At 35.6% G+C, this 16,465-nt stretch overlaps 2 protein-coding genes across 3 annotated transcripts in view; one reads left to right on the top strand and one right to left on the bottom strand.

The window, feature by feature from the left end:
• The window catches only part of LOC132067756 (uncharacterized), a 40,871-nt gene that overhangs the window by 7,831 nt on the left and 16,575 nt on the right, over positions 1-16,465 (top strand). The window contains exons 14-33 of one of the 2 annotated variants that reach the window (XM_059461067.1): positions 675-734; positions 876-942; positions 1,094-1,158; positions 1,249-1,310; positions 1,392-1,515; positions 1,605-1,662; positions 1,803-1,915; positions 2,714-2,791; positions 2,907-2,969; positions 3,062-3,157; positions 3,274-3,383; positions 4,363-4,552; positions 5,115-5,229; positions 5,328-5,440; positions 5,545-5,622; positions 5,800-5,865; positions 6,243-6,374; positions 6,470-6,526; positions 6,614-6,694; positions 6,783-7,099. In XM_059461067.1, coding sequence (XP_059317050.1) covers positions 675-734; positions 876-942; positions 1,094-1,158; positions 1,249-1,310; positions 1,392-1,515; positions 1,605-1,662; positions 1,803-1,915; positions 2,714-2,791; positions 2,907-2,969; positions 3,062-3,157; positions 3,274-3,383; positions 4,363-4,552; positions 5,115-5,229; positions 5,328-5,440; positions 5,545-5,622; positions 5,800-5,865; positions 6,243-6,374; positions 6,470-6,526; positions 6,614-6,694; positions 6,783-6,833 — 1,779 coding nt within the window. In that variant the 3' untranslated portion in view covers positions 6,834-7,099. Of the gene's footprint in view, positions 1-674; positions 735-875; positions 943-1,093; positions 1,159-1,248; positions 1,311-1,391; positions 1,516-1,604; positions 1,663-1,802; positions 1,916-2,713; positions 2,792-2,906; positions 2,970-3,061; positions 3,158-3,273; positions 3,384-4,362; positions 4,553-5,114; positions 5,230-5,327; positions 5,441-5,544; positions 5,623-5,799; positions 5,866-6,242; positions 6,375-6,469; positions 6,527-6,613; positions 6,695-6,782; positions 7,100-16,465 lie in introns of those variants that run through there. The other variant, XM_059461068.1, reaches the window with a different exon arrangement.
• On the bottom strand, positions 10,969-12,412 carry LOC132067084 (uncharacterized). The gene has a single exon (XM_059460221.1). The coding sequence runs from the start codon at positions 12,410-12,412 to the stop codon at positions 11,105-11,107; it is 1,308 nt and encodes a 435-aa protein (XP_059316204.1). The 3' UTR covers positions 10,969-11,104.

Genomic DNA, 16,465 nt, shown 5'->3' with positions numbered 1-16,465 from the left:
TTCAATCGTCTTCTGAACACTCTATGCTATACATGGACTTTGGTATGGGTATTAGATATGTGAATGCGTCTAGCATGAGTAAGCTCAACTTCCAGCCTGAACTTTGGGAGATCTATAATAACTAACTATAGGGATACGGAGAGTCTAGTTAAGGACTAAAATGGTAGAAAAAAAAATACTCTGACAAGCAATGTAGGATCAGCAAAGGTTTGTGGCTGTTTCTGCTAAAGTTTGTTAACTTTTGGTCGAACCATGAATAATATTCTAACTTGCTTGGTATCTACTAGTAGTCTGGTTTTGCATCATGATCTACTTTTAATTTCAACGTATTGTTATATTATTTCCATTTTATGAATGAAAAGTTTGAAGTCTAATAATCTGTTGGTTGATCTTGTTTATAAAGACAAATGGTTTCATTTATTGTACACCAATATGATGTCTAGAAGTATATATGCGCGCTTTGGAAGAAGCGATCTGTTACCAAGTCGTCTTATTGGGAATAACAATAGCATCTCTCAGTACTCAAAGTGATATTTAAAATATGGGTATATAGTGTTTCTTCTATCAAACCTATCCAACTGCTACAAAATGAAAATTTTCTCTAAACCAATTCAGTAGCATTTTACGAGTAATACTCTTGCACCATGCCCCCTGATAACTCTTACTTTTCGCAGATGAGGGAGGCCACACTTTTCGCTTTGGCTTCAGTGTCTGAACAGTTACTTGAAGCTGAGGTTTGTGTTACTTTTAATACTTTAAATGGTGATTTCCTGGCTTTCTGCTTGTTAACTTAAAAATTAAAAGAGAGTTCCTGGTAGATTCATTTTTCTGTGTAAATTGTAGTAATTACTTATCTTGTTCGACTTTCCTCTCAGGTCCCTGAAATCACTAAAAATTTAGGAAATACCTTAGAGCAAATTCTTTCGGAAGACATGTCAACAGGTAAATCTGGTTTTGTAGATCACATTGGATTTTAGGTTACGTCGTATGGATCTATATGTGTGAGGTTTGCTATTTTGGATATAGTTTAGACGCACACTAAGGTAGATGCGGAGATATCTCTAATAAATTAGTGCTCTTGTGGATTTTGCAGGGGTAAATGAATATCCCTTCTTATACGCGCGTATATTCTCTTCCATTGCTAAGTTCTCCTCCATGGTAATTGTTATTTTCATCAAAACAGTTAAGACTTTATCTTTTGTTTTTCTATGCAACTATATGGCTCACAATTAATTGTTGTTTGCTCAGGTCAGCCAGAGTCTAATCGAGCACTTCCTGTATGCAGCCATCAAAGCACTTGGCATGGATATGTGAGAACCTAATTTAGTACTTAATTCCACTATCAAAGAAAAATAAAGAGCTCAGTTATTGATGATGATTAATTACAACAGGCCTCCACCTGTAAAAGTAGGGGCATGTAGAGCACTTTCTCAACTTTTACCTGATACAAATAAAGACATTCTCCGTCCTCATTTCTTGGATATATTTTCATCGCTCACAGATCTTCTTAAGCATGTAAGTAACTATGAAACTAAACTTCCTCCTTATTGTCCTTTTTTTCGCTCTGTTATTGTTGAAGCTAAGGTTGACTGTCTGCTCCCCAGGCTTCTGATGAGACCATGCATCTAGTGCTTGAGACACTACAGGAGGCTGTAAAAGCAGGTTAGAAGAATATAAACCGAGTATACGTTTAAGTTATCACGCACTTCCGGATTGGAGTTACAAAGTTTTCTAGTGGAGCATCTCTTAAAATTTTCCAAGCGCTCTATGTTTGAAGTTTCTAATATATTTTACCTATGTAGGCCCTGAGTTGGCAGTGTCTACTGAGCCAGTTCTCTCTCCCATTATCCTCAATATGTGGGCTTCGAATGTTGCAGATCCTTTTGTCAGCATTGATGCTCTTGAGGTTCTGGAGGTAGTATGAAAGGCTATTCTTTGATTACATAAAATCTAATTTAACAATGTTATATGTACTTAACCAGAAAATTGAATTGACATGTTACTTAATGCGTGATAGAGTCTATATATGGGTGATCACAGTCAGCTAGGTGAATTTTAGATGACAGGCTGAACTATTAAAATCAGTCATGTCTTAGTGTGTTAGCTAAAATCCTTTTACCGTGCATGAATTAGTTATTTGACCATTTTTGTATTACTCAAGCAAAGTTTCCTATCAATTTTAGCCAAAAAATGAATTGGTAATGGATTTATGTTCTATCAAAGCTGAAGGTTGACAAGTAGTACCATTCCTGTTTCTGCTACCCTTTGGTTTTGATTGATAAGTGTAAGCAAATCAACTCATCACGCAATGTCATGCGAAAACCTGGAGAACTTTGGACTATTAACTGTATTGGTAAAATCAGTTCTGTCTTTGAACCTACCTCCTTTCCTTAGGCTCAGGTTAATGAGCGGAATATATTTGTGGTGTGAAGTAAATGGAAATCCGTAATGAGACTTTATACACACACGCACACACACACGCACATATATATAGTGTGTGTGTGTGTGTGCATATATATATATATATATATATATATTTTGTTTATGTGTGTGTATATAATGTATTCCTTTTCAGATGAATTCTCACTTTTCATGCATTTATCTTATTGAATTTATAGATAGCTGCTTTATGACAGCTTGCTTAAGGACTTTTAGTTATATATTATCTTCTGTCACAATATAAATTGACCTCCAATTTCCCTTTTGCTTGCAGGCAATAAAAAATGCTCCTGGTTGTATACACCCACTGGTTTCTCGAGTTATACCTTATATTGGGCCCATTCTAAATAATGTATGCTCTGAATTTTATGTCTTATTAGGGGTGCTTATTTAGGAATTAGATTATCTTATTTAAAATGTAGTTGTATTAGTTATTGTGCCTGATAGAAGTTTTTGGCTTCTGTCAGCCACAACAGCAGCCAGAGGGCTTAGTTGCTGGTTCACTAGATCTCGTGACAATGTTGCTGAAGGTGATGTTCTACCTAAAATAAGAATCTTTATTGATACCATCTTTATTTAACTTTTAAAGTTATCTAATGTATTGATTATGTGTTTATTTCAGAATGCCCCAATTGAAATTGTAAAGGCGGTGTATGAAGTCTCTTTTGATCCTGTTGTTCGTATAGTCCTTCAAAGTGATGATCATGGTGAAATGCAGGTTGCATTTGTGGACTCTGTTTCTACTTGGAAATTGTTACTAATTTACGCTTCTCTTAGTGTTGCTCAGTATGTTCAGAAGCTAGAAGTAACCTATTGGTGTTGGTTTGGATCCAGAATGCAACACAGTGCTTAGCTGCTCTTATATCTGTGGCGAAAGAAGAATTGCTTGCTTGGGGTGGTGATACTGCATTTGCGATGAGAAGTTTGCTTGATGTGGCTTCAAGGTTGGGTTGTCATTCTTCCTTTTTCATGAGCTTTATTGAACCTCTTTTTTTAATTACCATGGTGTCCGGGCCAACTTGCGCGCACCACGAGTAATTCCACGGGATACCTGTCACCTCCCACCAGCAACAGGTACCAAGTAACTCTGTCCACTACGGCTAGGGCGGATGGGAAGAAATCACCTAGTGTTTTTGTCTCTGGAACCTGAGACCTCATGGTTTTCCACCCACTTCATTGACCACTAGGCCACACCACCAACAACAACAACATACCCAGTGAAATCTCACAATGTGGGGTCTGGGGAGGGTAAAGTGTACGCAGACCTTACCCCTATCTCGGAAGATAGGGAGGCTGTTTCCGAAAGACCCTCGGCTCAAGAGAAAACACAACGAGAAAGGTTAGATAAGCACAAGCAGTTCAAAGCAAAATGCAAATGAAACTAAAGAAAGCGAATAAGTCAAGATAGAGCAGTCTGAAAAAAGGAAGCAGTAGCTACCACATATAAATAAGATAATCGAAGTACAACCACTAGGCCACACCCTTGGGTGCAATTTCATGAGCTGATTGAACCTTTGAATTTCTATATGTCTGATTATCATGCTTCATTTGTAATATGGGGCTGGTAGAGCTCATCGACCACTTGCCATCATCTTTTTATGCTTGATGATCTTTTTTATCTTCCTCGTTAACATGGCATACAGATGTCATTTCAAGACACATACCAACATAAGTTGATTAATCTGTTTAGGAATGTGCTACATTGCTGTTAATGATGGAATGCCCAAAGAAAGGATAAGAAAGGAGAAACAATATTAGAACGTGAAAACTGAAATCTTGTAGATTGCTGTAATACTTCAAAAGTAGAAGTTTAAAACTATGGGAGGCTTATGCTTTTCATATGCTTTTCACATCTATTATGCCTGCTTGAACTATTGATGTTACGCTACTTGAATGGTTGATTGATGACAATCTTGCGTGCAGGCTTTTGGACCCTGATCTAGAGAGTTCTGGAGCACTTTTTGTTGGGAGCTATATCCTTCAACTTATCCTGCATCTCCCTTCACAGATGGCCCAACATATCAGAGACCTGGTTGCTGCTCTTGTGAGGCGCATGCAATCTTGTAAAACTTCTGGGTTAAGAAGCTCGTTGTTGGTTATATTTGCCAGATTGGTATGGTTTCCTCATCCTCATTTGAGGATCTGTCTTTCATTTTTGGCTGGTAACTGCTCCGTTATGTATCAGTCTCGTTTCCAATGAACTAAATTTGTATATATAGAAATGCCACTTTTTGGTGGGTAGTTGTTAAAAGGAAATAAGGAGTAGAGTCTAACATAAATTTGTTGATTATACACAACATACATAAAAGTTCTTTTTCCTATTTAGCTTTTAATTCACAATACTTTGGGATGCTTTAGTATCAGAACCAAAACAAATTTGTGATTTCTTTTCACATTTTTTTTCTAGAAACTGAAATTCTGGTAATCGTTTGTCAGCACATCTTCTGGTAGCACTCACATATTATGATGTTTCCATCCTTGCTTTGCTTTTGAATCAGTGATTTGATATACAAGATGTAAAAGATCCTTCCTTTACAGATATATTAGTATCTGCAAGTTTTTGAGTAATGAATTTGGGAATCTTGGTGTTTTAACTGCTTATTCTCATTTGTACTTGATTTTCTATAGCAACATGGAGATGCCGGAATGATCTAGAGGTGTATCTTTCTATGTAGGTCCACATGAGTGCTCCTCACGTTGAACAATTTATCGAGTTGTTAGTCTCAATCCTAGTAGAAGGTCATCCTAACTCCTTCACGTACTTAATGATTGAGTGGACAAAGCAGCAAGGCAAGCATACGGGTTTACTGGTCCTTCAGTTGCATTATATAGGAACATGTAACTGCATTTTGTATTTATTCGGTACTAAAAAACATGCTAATATTCAGGGGAAATTCAGGGGGCGTACCAAATCAAAGTTACCACTACAGCTTTGGCTTTACTTCTATCTACAAAGCATGTTGAATTGGGGAAACTGAATGTTCAAGGCTATCTAATTCAGGTTGGTTATAGTTGCTATCTAATTCTGGTTGGTTATAGTTGTGCTTTATTCTCTTAAAAGCAGAGTCCACCAAAGACTCAAATTCATTTTGTGTATTTTGAAAGTCTACTGCAGGGATAACTACACGCTCAAAAGCTAAAACAGCTCCAGATCAATGGACGTTGATGCCTCTTCCTGCAAAGGTATTGTTACTGTTCCTATGATGGACAATTTCTGCATTTTAATCTGTGTTTCAGCAATTGTTTTCGGATTTTTTTATGCATTCTTTTACTTTGGTGTGTTTATAGGCAGATATGTAATCTAACTTTGCTGAGTAGTTAACCATTAATTTTTCTAACAGAATTGTGTTTATGGTATAGATACTTGCTTTATTAGCGGACGCCTTGATCGAAATTCAAGAGCAAGTTTTAGTTGGCGGCGATGAGGTAATTGCTGTCCTTAAAAGCACTGTATAAAGACAAGCCTATAGGATTGCTAGCCAACGGCCATGAGATTTTTTTTTTTTTGCAGAATAATGTTACACTTTATTTCAAAATTAGTGTTTGGTTATAAAATTTCCAAATCCAACTTGGAAATGGATTCCAAATTTGGAAAAGTGCTCCAAACCTGTTTTCCAACTCCATCTTCATAAATTCCAAATAAAGTGTTCTCTTCTCTCCTTTGCAAAAAGTATAACCAAACACAATTCCGTCTTCAACTCCAACTTCATAAATTTCAAATAAAGTAAAAAAAAAAAATAAAAAAAAAATTGGAAATCTATGGCCAAACGCCTACTAAATCTTGCACAAATTTGTTGTGCCAGGATAGTGATTGGGAGGAAGTTCAAGAAGGAGACGTTGAGACGGATGAATCTTTAATTTTATCAAGCAGTGCCATACCCCGTGGTAGACCATCCCATGATTACCTTGACGCAATGGCCAAAGCTTTCGACGAGGTTTTGTCAAATGCTGCTATTTTTCTCTTTCTCATCTGTCATTCATCAATTTCCTTCGAATTAGTCAACTTTTAAACCTTAATACGTTTTAATAGGACCAGGATGATGGAGATGATGATGACCTTCTTAGTGGTGCCGACCCCCTTAATGAGGTATTTGTTCAGACAGTGGGCATCATATCTGAATGCTATCATTACTTTAGTATCTCAACTGACCATCCAATTCAATCACGTCTGCAGATAAATCTGGTGAATTATCTAGTAGATTTTCTCAAGAAATTCTCTCATAGTGACGGAGCAATTTTCAGTCATCTTTTACAGGTCCATTCAAATGACTCAATGGAACATCTCAATATGATATCTTATTTTGAACCGCTTATTATATGGTTTTAACAACTGTTGTTTGCAGAGTTTAACGAAAGCTCAACAAGATGCTATTCAAATGGTGCTGAAGCAATGAGGATTCTTTTGTTGTACAAAAGGTGAGCACAATGTTCATTGTGAAAGTATCTGGTTTTGGCCCAAGATGTTTTGTTCCCATCAATTTGGTTCTTGGTGAGTGCTGTGAGTTTGTTTTGTAAAGCGAAGTTTTATAATTTTTGATTATTTTCCTTCAATTAAAACGCGTGTAATTTAAGGTAACAACTTATATTCATCTGTGGCATTTGTAAAATTACATGATGTGTGTCATTCATTTATTGGAAAAAGCATTTTCCTAGCTTCAAATTTCCCCATTTTGATCGTCCTATGGTTGATTCATATTATTCTAACCTTGATTCTAATTACTTCATTTTTTTTTTACTATAGCATTTAAAGGTCATGGATTGAGAAAGTTTTCATGGTTGTTGACTTTGGGTGTCATAATTTGGAATTGACAGTGTAATGAATATCAAACCTAGTAAGGTTGTTAAAGAATTAGAACACGGTTATGACTAGGTGATTTCGTCCTATCTGTCAAAGTATTGGTGGATAGAGTTGCCCGATATTTGTGCTTGTGGGAGGTGGCAGTGTTATCAAAAGCGAAAAGTGCAAAAAACTCTATGGTTAGCTGGGACTTTTAAGCGCAAAGCATAAATAAAGTGAGGGGTTTATTGAAAAAAGGTGCAATGGGGCAAAAATACAAATATATATATATATATATATATATATATATATATATATATATATGACACACACACTAGTTTCTCGTCACGTGCGTTGCACGTGTATGTCAAATTACGAACACAACTCAAATTTTTAGTTTTTATCAGAAACCAAAGAAATTGGCTAATGACTTTCCAATAGTCCTTGCATAATCTAATTGAGCCACGACTCTTCCTTTATCCTTGGTTTAGTTGTGTTGAAGTGACTTAATTTATTTACTACTTCCCGAATGAGATTGACCGATTACATAAACCCCACCCCTACCCGAATTTTGATACCTAATATGGTGTCAGTTGTTCTAGTTCCTTTCAAATATAGAGATTGACATAATCCCCACTTTTTTGATACCTAATATGCTGTCAGTTGTTCTAACTTTAAGGTTGAGAAAAAGGATACTGACTCACATTGAATGAGAATGACAACCCCTTATGTGACATATCCTGGTGAAAATTTTCATTTTTTGAATAAAGAGGTTTTTTTTTCTTCTAGAAATAAAATACAAAAATGTACTCATAACTTTTATTATTGTCCCATTCACCTAATCCGTTGAAAATAACGTACTTCTTTTGGGATATAACAACTATTTGGAACAACCTGTTAATAAAAGGAAAACATTTGATTAGACAATTAGAAAATTGAGAAAATTACACCATAAGTTGCTACACAAAAATTAAGCACATAAATAGCTTAACTTCTCAAATTCATCAAAAAGAACACTGTTTATTACTTTATTGGTATATTTAGCAGTTACTTATCCCACTAAATTAGGAATTCACATTAGACTTATCCCACTAAAAGAGGGATCAAATTTATTCTCTTACTTTTTTATCTTTATTATTCTCATTTCTCTTTCTTCTACGTGATGGGTACACCGCCATTAACTCCAGTTCTCCCTCTTCATCAATTGATAGACTATTTTTCCATTTCTATTAGATTTTTGCTGTTGACGCTTTGCAACTATTCCATGTGTTAATTGATCATAGTTTTCGGACTACAGGGGATGAAAAATCGTCTCTTTTCACTCCTTTTCCTTTTACATTGGATATTACTACTTTTTTTTCCTTTTAAGTTTTCTTTTATTTGGAGGAAGGAGAATTAAATTAAGCTGCTTCAATAATTTCTGCTTCAAAGAGTTGTTAAGCGATGACATATGTGGTAGCAAAGTCCTGAAAAGATGTTGAACATGGCAAAGTCAAATTTTTGTTATATTTTTTATATAAATTTATGGGAATATATTCATGGTATCAATATGTTATATCAAAAGTATTTTTTTAAAAAAATTATTAAAGATAAATTTATACTTGTAATATATGATATGCATGGTATAAAGTTTTTATATCTAAAATATACCATGTATTTTTATGGTACATATATAGTAAATGGCAAATTCAGATTATTGTTATATTTCTGGTATAAATTTATGGCATATAAAGGTAACAATTGTATATTCATGGAAATATGATATGCATGGTATAAAAAAATTATATATGAAATATATCATGTATTTTTATGGGATAAATGTAGTATATGGAAAATTCAGATTACTTTTATATTTCTGGTACAGATTTAAGAATATAAAGGTAAAAATTGTATATTCAAGGAACAAATTTGTTTTAATGAAATAAATTATATAGTATATGTATGATATAATTTTTTTATATCTCAAGCATACCACGTATAATTATGGTATAAACACAAGACAAAGTTAGATTACTAAAAATGAAGAAGAAGACTGAACGTAGTTATCCAAGAGCGAACATATCTTTTGAGCAAAAAAGTAGGACAAAAATCAATTGGTTTGTTAATGACTTAGTTTAGCCGTATACATAATAGAGAGGAATTTGTTGTGGTATCTAACTCTTCTACTGCTACGAAATGTTGATTAGATAATGGTACTAAACTTTTGTAAATATTTTTATATAATTGTATAGTTACCCCAATCCATGGTTTATCAACAATAGAGGTTGATACAACCAATGCTAAACTCTACTATTTTACTCCTCCGTCCATATTTGCTTATCTATGTTTGACTTGGCACACCCCTCAAAAAGCAATAAATAAAATGGCTATTTTTACTATATCACTCAAAATTATTATATGTTATCTAAATAATTGAAATCAATCAAACATACTTTAAAGATTATGCAACCACTAACAATTACTTGATGTTTCCAATCCAATAGCTAATAATAATGGTAAAATAGATATGCAATGATAAATTATCTCTTAATTCCAACCTGGACAAGTAAAAATGGATACCTATTATTAGTACAAGTAAAAATGCATGGAGGGAGTAATAATTTTACTTTGCCATTTGAAGCATGAAATCTGAGAAACAATATTACAAAAAAGATCAGAAAGCATATATACGTTGAATATGTGCACAAATACAAAGTCTTAAGCCATTGATATGGAGTAATACTTCGATATTAAAGAAAGCAATTCTCATCTTCAAAACGTAGCGCCAAAACTTCGGGAACACAAATAGCACCAAAAATATTCCTGGAAAAAACAAAATTATTCTGACTTTTTTTTGGGCGACAGTTACTCAAACTTTATTTTAAGAAAAAAAAAAATCTCACCAGAAAATACTGCATAAGGGTGTTATCGTTCTCATTTAATAAGTGGAGAGGGTATAATTTCCCAACTCTTAATTATTAAGGGAATAAAGTGGAATTGACTATAACATAGAAACCTATTCGTTTCTATCATGCCATTCATATCATCAATTACAATCAACCAATCGAAAATAAATCACGTATTCTTTCAGAATTTTGTAGGTATTAAAGAAATACAAATTTTAAGTATATTTTATATCTCAAGGTCCTCAAAATATATTATATACTAAGTTGAATATTGATTTTTAATCATGCGTCAACCGCCCTCACAGTTTGATTATTTCAGGTGAACTTTCCATAAAATGGATGAATCAAACTTAACTCGACACATTATGTCATTGCCAAGTTAGAGCAACTGAATGCTGTAACACACGTTTCTTCCATAAAGACACTATTTTTGTAGAATATTCTTATTCTTCGATGAATAAAAATGATACCAAATAAATATTATTTTTATGATTCAAAATGGCATAACAGTTTCCACATTTAGATGAGATTCTTGCAAAGTCAAGTTAACATGCTCTTTAATTCTTGCTACATACTCATTATAATATGCCAATTTAAGAAAATATTTTAAAATTTTGAACATGCATTTCAAGATGATCATCATCATAAGTGCGTCATCTATCCTATCGTCTGTGATCATAAATTTCACAAAAATGATAAATAGTAGAAATTTATAAATAAATAGTAGGAAACAAAGTTAAGAAAGTAAAACCCGTTTTTTTGTCACTTGCTTCTCCATTCATTGCTTTCACGTTATGTTGTTGACTATCTTCATAGTCAAAGTTAGATTAAAAACACTTCCAATTTTTCAAGTTTTTTTTTTTTTTTTTTTTTGGCGATTAAAGGAAATTTTATTAATTCCCAAGTGAACTCATTACAAAACTAGGGTGAATTAACCAATTCAGTCCCTTCTCATTCTGCCCTCTATAACAAAAAAATTCAACTAATTACAATGTTCCTAAACTCATAATGAGTTAATATAGCTAAACAGCCTCTGATTCCTTCGGACTCTGGTGCACAAACTGAGCTTCATCTGGTGCACCATATTTTGTCTAGGTGTGATCTTGTGTTGAAAAATTCTCTTGTTTCTCTCTATCCAAATGCTGTAAACCACTGTTGCCAAGCTTGCCCTGAGAATCACCTTCCTAGGTCGCTTCCACGTGATTTCTGTTTGTACCCGTCCCCATTCAACAGACCATGTTTGAATTCTTCTATCCCACTGTTGCCAATTGAGCATACTCTGCCAAATTCCCTTTGTGAATGGGCAGTCAAAAAATAGGTGTTCCTGAGTTTCCATTGTAGAGTTGCAAAACACACACAAAGGATCCACACTGAGGCCCCATTTAATCAGCATATCTTTTGTTCTCAATTTCCCATGTAAGTTCACCCATAGGATGAAATTGTGTTTGGGTTCAGCTATATTGTAGCATATGAGTTTGTTCCAGGCCACATTCTCAACTGCTCCACGAAGTCTCTTATAAGCAGTAGCCAAATGAAACTTTCCTCCTATGATCAGGCTATCAATATTTCCCAATTCTTGCCAGTGCTTCCTCATATGTATGATCTTCCTTATCATCCAAGCAGCTTGCTTGGGGCTATCCATGGTGTGAATATCCTGATTCTTGATATAGCAGGTGTATATCCAAGTAATCCAGAGTCTGTCCTTCTTCTGACTTAAAGCCCATAACAGTTTGCAAATGGCCACCTGATTCCATATTCTTAGGTTCAGTAAGTTCATCCCCCCAGCATTCTTAGGCAAGCATACCTTGTCCCAAGCTATTATAGCTTTCTTAGCAATAGTTGCTTCTCCAGACCACATATAGCTCCTACATACTGCCTCTACCATCTTAATTATTTTCTTTGGCATAAAAAATAGTTGAGACCAATAGGCCTGAACTCCAAATAGCATTGCTTTCACAAACTGAAGTCTGCCTGCATATGAAAGACATTTGGCCATCCATGTAGTAATTCTGGCTGTTATCTTATTTACCAGTGGTTTGCATTGTAGAATTGTGAGTCTCTTTGTAGACAGCGGCAACCCCAAGTATTTAAAAGGCAACTCTCCTATTTCATACCCCAAGATAGACAGAATGGTTGCCTTAGTATTATCATCCACTCCACCAAAATATACTTGACTCTTGGCTAAGTTTGCTTTCAATCCAGATGCTTCTGAGAATAGTGAAAATTTGTCATGTAGTAGTCTTATAGAACTCTCATCTCCTCTGGCAAAGAGGAGGAGATCATCAGCAAAGCATAGATGTGTGATTCCCATCCCTTGACACCTTGGATGGTAGTTAAAATCTGGTTCTGATCTCAAGGTATTTAGGCATCTATTTAGATATTCCATCAACAGGACAAATATTTATGGGGACATAGGGTCCCCCTGCCTCAATCCCTTTTTGGCTTTCATAGTATCAGTCATCTCCCCATTCACCATAAATGTATAGCTTACAGTTTGAATGCAGTTCATGATCCAGGTGACCATCTTTCTTGGGAATCCCAACTCCTTCAACATTTGTTCAATAAAGTACCATTCTACTGAATCATATGCTTTTTGTAGGTCCACCTTATTCATGCACCTTGGTGATATGTTCTTTCTAGTGTACCCTTTAACCAGCTCATGACTTAAAATTATGTTGTCTGCAATTAGTCTTCCCGGGATAAAAGCTGAGACTCTGTCCCACTTCTCCATCTATGAACCCTTTTATTCTGTTTAAGATGATTTTTGAGATGATCTTGTATGCGCTAATAGAAGCTTCAAGCCCGAGTTATAGGAGCAACCATCGGAAGAAGGAAAAGTCAAGCCAAACAGGAAGCGAACTCAAAGCGGGAGCTCGTCCTTTCTCAAAAGTATCTTTTTTCTGGGAACATGGTCAACCAGAAATTATTATGTTCGCGATTCTTCATCCACCGATGGATAAAATGCTCCAGTTTTCCATTCTCATATGAGGCCGGAAAGTGGATTGGCAACAGGTCGGCACGAAGTGATTGATCATGCTCAAACATGAGCCGATCGCTCGTTAGGGAGCGACTCACAAGGGGAGTGTAGACCAGAGCAAGAGGGAGCCAAGCCAGCTACTGTGGTTGTGCCATTTGGTGGAACAACATGCTATTGGTCTGAAATCTCTAATAGTCTCTGGATGTGAATTTTTGGGGATAAGAGTGACCAAAGTATTGTTGATAGCTCTAACCAGCCTGTTTTGTTGAAAGAATTCCAGCACAACTGTACAAAGATCCTCTTGAATGATGCTTCACGTTTTCTTGAAAAAATAAGCATTGAAACCATCAATGCCAGGAGCTTTGTTGTCATCTATAGCAAACAAAAGGCATCCCTTATTTCCTGCCTTGTAATCTTCACACACATAGCCTGTTGCTGGGGTATGGTAAGACTGGGTCCATTCCTGATGATAGGTAATTCTATAGCAAGGATCACAGCAGCAGCAGAACCTAACAGCCCCTTGTAAAACCTTAGTATTTCTACTGCTATGTCATCATGCCTATGTAGAGTTCTTCCAGTAGAGTCCTTAAGTAGGGAGATACAGTTAGTACTTGCTCTAGCCTTCATACAGTTGAAGAAATATTTATTATTGCCATCACCTTCTATTAACCAATGAGCTTTGGACTTTTGTGTTTAATACCCTTTCCTGAATGTCATCCATTTTGTCATATCTGCTATGGCTTCCTTTTCTCTATCCAACAACATTTGACTTGGATCAACTGTAATTTCTTCTTAAATCTGTTGTAGTCTAAGTCTTGCCTCATCCACCCTTGTGTCTAGGCTTCCCAGACCTTCAGCTTTGAGTTGCTTTAATGGAATCTTACACCGTTTTAATTTGCTCCATAGCCTGAACATAGATATACCTTGTATTGATGTCTCCGATGTGGTTTTCACTACCTGTAAGAAATGCTCATTATCTGTTAGAATGTTGAGGAACCTAAAAGGCTTCCTTCTATGTGTAGTTGCTCTAGTAATCTGCATATGGACAGGTGAATGGTCTGAGAAATAATTTTCCTAAAACTGGTCAATGATGTGTCCATTCTGAATAATCCACTCCTGATTGCATAGTGCCCTATCTATTTTTCTCCAAATATGTCCATTAGTCAATGTAGGACCCTCCCTATAGATTTCATATCTTCCAATATCAAATTATCTATTACTTGCTGAAAATCCTTACTTTCAGCTTCACTAACAGGTAGACCCCCAACTCTATCTTCAATATTTAGGGGTGAGTTGAAGTCTCCACAGATACACCATGGGATTGTTAGGTTAGCACCTACTCTTTGTAGTCCAGACCACAACTCCTTCCTCTTTTCATGGCTATTACTTCCATAGACAAAAGTAATAGCACTAGAAAAATCAGTTCTCTTATCAGTGATTACTCCATGGATGTATTGACTATGCACATCATGAACAGTGAACCCCACCTCAGATGACTGCCATAGCAACCAAATTCTTCCATTTACTGTATGAGGGTAGTTGCTAGCATAGCTCCAACCTTTTGCAATCCTAGTTACAGCAGCCAGAAAATTTGGTTATTTTAACTTAGTCTCTACTAATCCAGCTAGACATACTTTATGTTTTTGCAGATATACCCCCATTTCCCTTTGTTTGAAGGGCTTATTAATGCCCCTCACATTCTAGAATAACCAATTCATTGAGATACGCTTGCCTTCCATTTGGAGGCCTTCCTAACCCAGCAGTTCCTGTACTTCCTGGTGCCAAAGGGGAGAAAGTGTTTTGATTTATGATTGTACCCTTTTGTAGTGCTGCTCCGTATGACATACTTCCAAGACTTCCCACATTTGTACCCCTACTGATTCCTCTAGGCAATGGGGTCACAAACACCTCTGTTACTTTGCCACTACTCTTAGTAACTAGAGTGTTTTTGGTTGTCTGTGGTACTACCTTAGGGCCCTGATTCTTTGACATCTCCTTATGTGTTTGAATACCATTTGTCTCATCCTTGTTTGCAGTGTCAGCTAGATCCTCTTGTTGGTTTGGATCTTGTGGCACATCCTTAATCATTACAGGTTTCCCAACCAACTGTTGTACCCCTTTCTGCTGACCCTTCTGTCCACCTCTATCCCTTGGTGGTTGTGGATTCTGGTGATTTTTCTGCTATTGTGGTTTCTTAGGGCCTTCCTTGCACTCATGCCCATGTTGAGCACACACTTTGCAAAATAAAGGCTTCCAATCATAGCTAACACCTTGTGTCTGAGAGTTCCCCTTTTCATCAGTAATTATAATTTCTCTAGGCAGGTCTTAAGTAGTATCCACATCCACCAACACCCTAGCATATGAAGCTTTTGTCTGCTTCTTGGTACATTCATCAGCAAACATGGGAGCTCCTATTCTACTTGCAATTTTACTCGGAGGCACTGATCCCCAATGACTAAGTGGTAGATTAGGAAATCTGACCCACAGTGGCATAGTGTTTGGGAAGTCCTGCTCAAAATCAAAGGTAGGAGTCCATGGTGTCAATATTAAAGGTCTGCTATTGTAGTCATTTTCAATGTTCTTCACGAGATACATATTGCAAGAAAAAAGTAAATTTATTCTTTAATTTGAAATTTTAAAATGTATGGTTCTCATAATTTTATATAATATGGCAGTTTTAAAAATCTTGATTTCAAGTCTCAATACTTATCAACAAAATGAAAGGCGGTTAACACAATTAAAGGAATACCTACATAATGAAATCGTGATTTTTGATGTTTGAAATTAGTTGTTACTTGTTAGTAATGACAATTGCTCGTCTAAAATTCATAATCAGAACGTACTCTGTACTCGTAAAATTTAATTACCTTGAGTATAGAGCAATTTTGTTCCACACATTTTTTCTCTCTCCAAAATTTTAACTAAAATTGCCTGACCCGTTCAAGTGTTATTTGCTCAAAAAAGGAAAGATATAGTACCTTTTTTTAAAACTTTAAAATTTATGATTCTCAAAAACAATGTGATAAAAGTTTCCGTCCTGATTTTGAGTCTCGATGGCACTCATCAACAAAATGATAAGTGATTCACACAATTAAGAATATACATACATGATTTCCTTTAAAGAAAATATTCTTCATGGAATGAATAATGGATTCGATTTATATATATAGGCATGTAAATAATTTTTTATACCGTCAACGTAATAGAACCTGTCACATCAGAACTTTTGTATTTTCCAACTTACTTTACTTACTCATTATGCACATTCATATGTTGCAGTCTTTTAAATGATTTGATGGTATACAAATTCTTCTACACTTGGACTGTGGTGATGGAATAAGGCGGCCAGAAGTCACGAGAAGTTTAGCCAGAAAAAGAAAATAACTT

Source organism: Lycium ferocissimum, chromosome 8 (assembly GCF_029784015.1).
Source record: "Lycium ferocissimum isolate CSIRO_LF1 chromosome 8, AGI_CSIRO_Lferr_CH_V1, whole genome shotgun sequence".
In the NCBI taxonomy this organism is placed as follows: Eukaryota; Viridiplantae; Streptophyta; class Magnoliopsida; order Solanales; family Solanaceae; genus Lycium; species Lycium ferocissimum.
The sequence above is the reverse complement of the archived record's forward strand: the minus strand, read 5'-3'. Positions and strand labels throughout refer to the sequence as shown.

Bases quoted from the DNA above. Each gene is read 5' to 3' on its own strand.
- LOC132067084 (XM_059460221.1), bottom strand. From the start codon at position 12,412: ATGGGAATCACACATCTATGCTTTGCTGATGATCTCCTCCTCTTTGCC.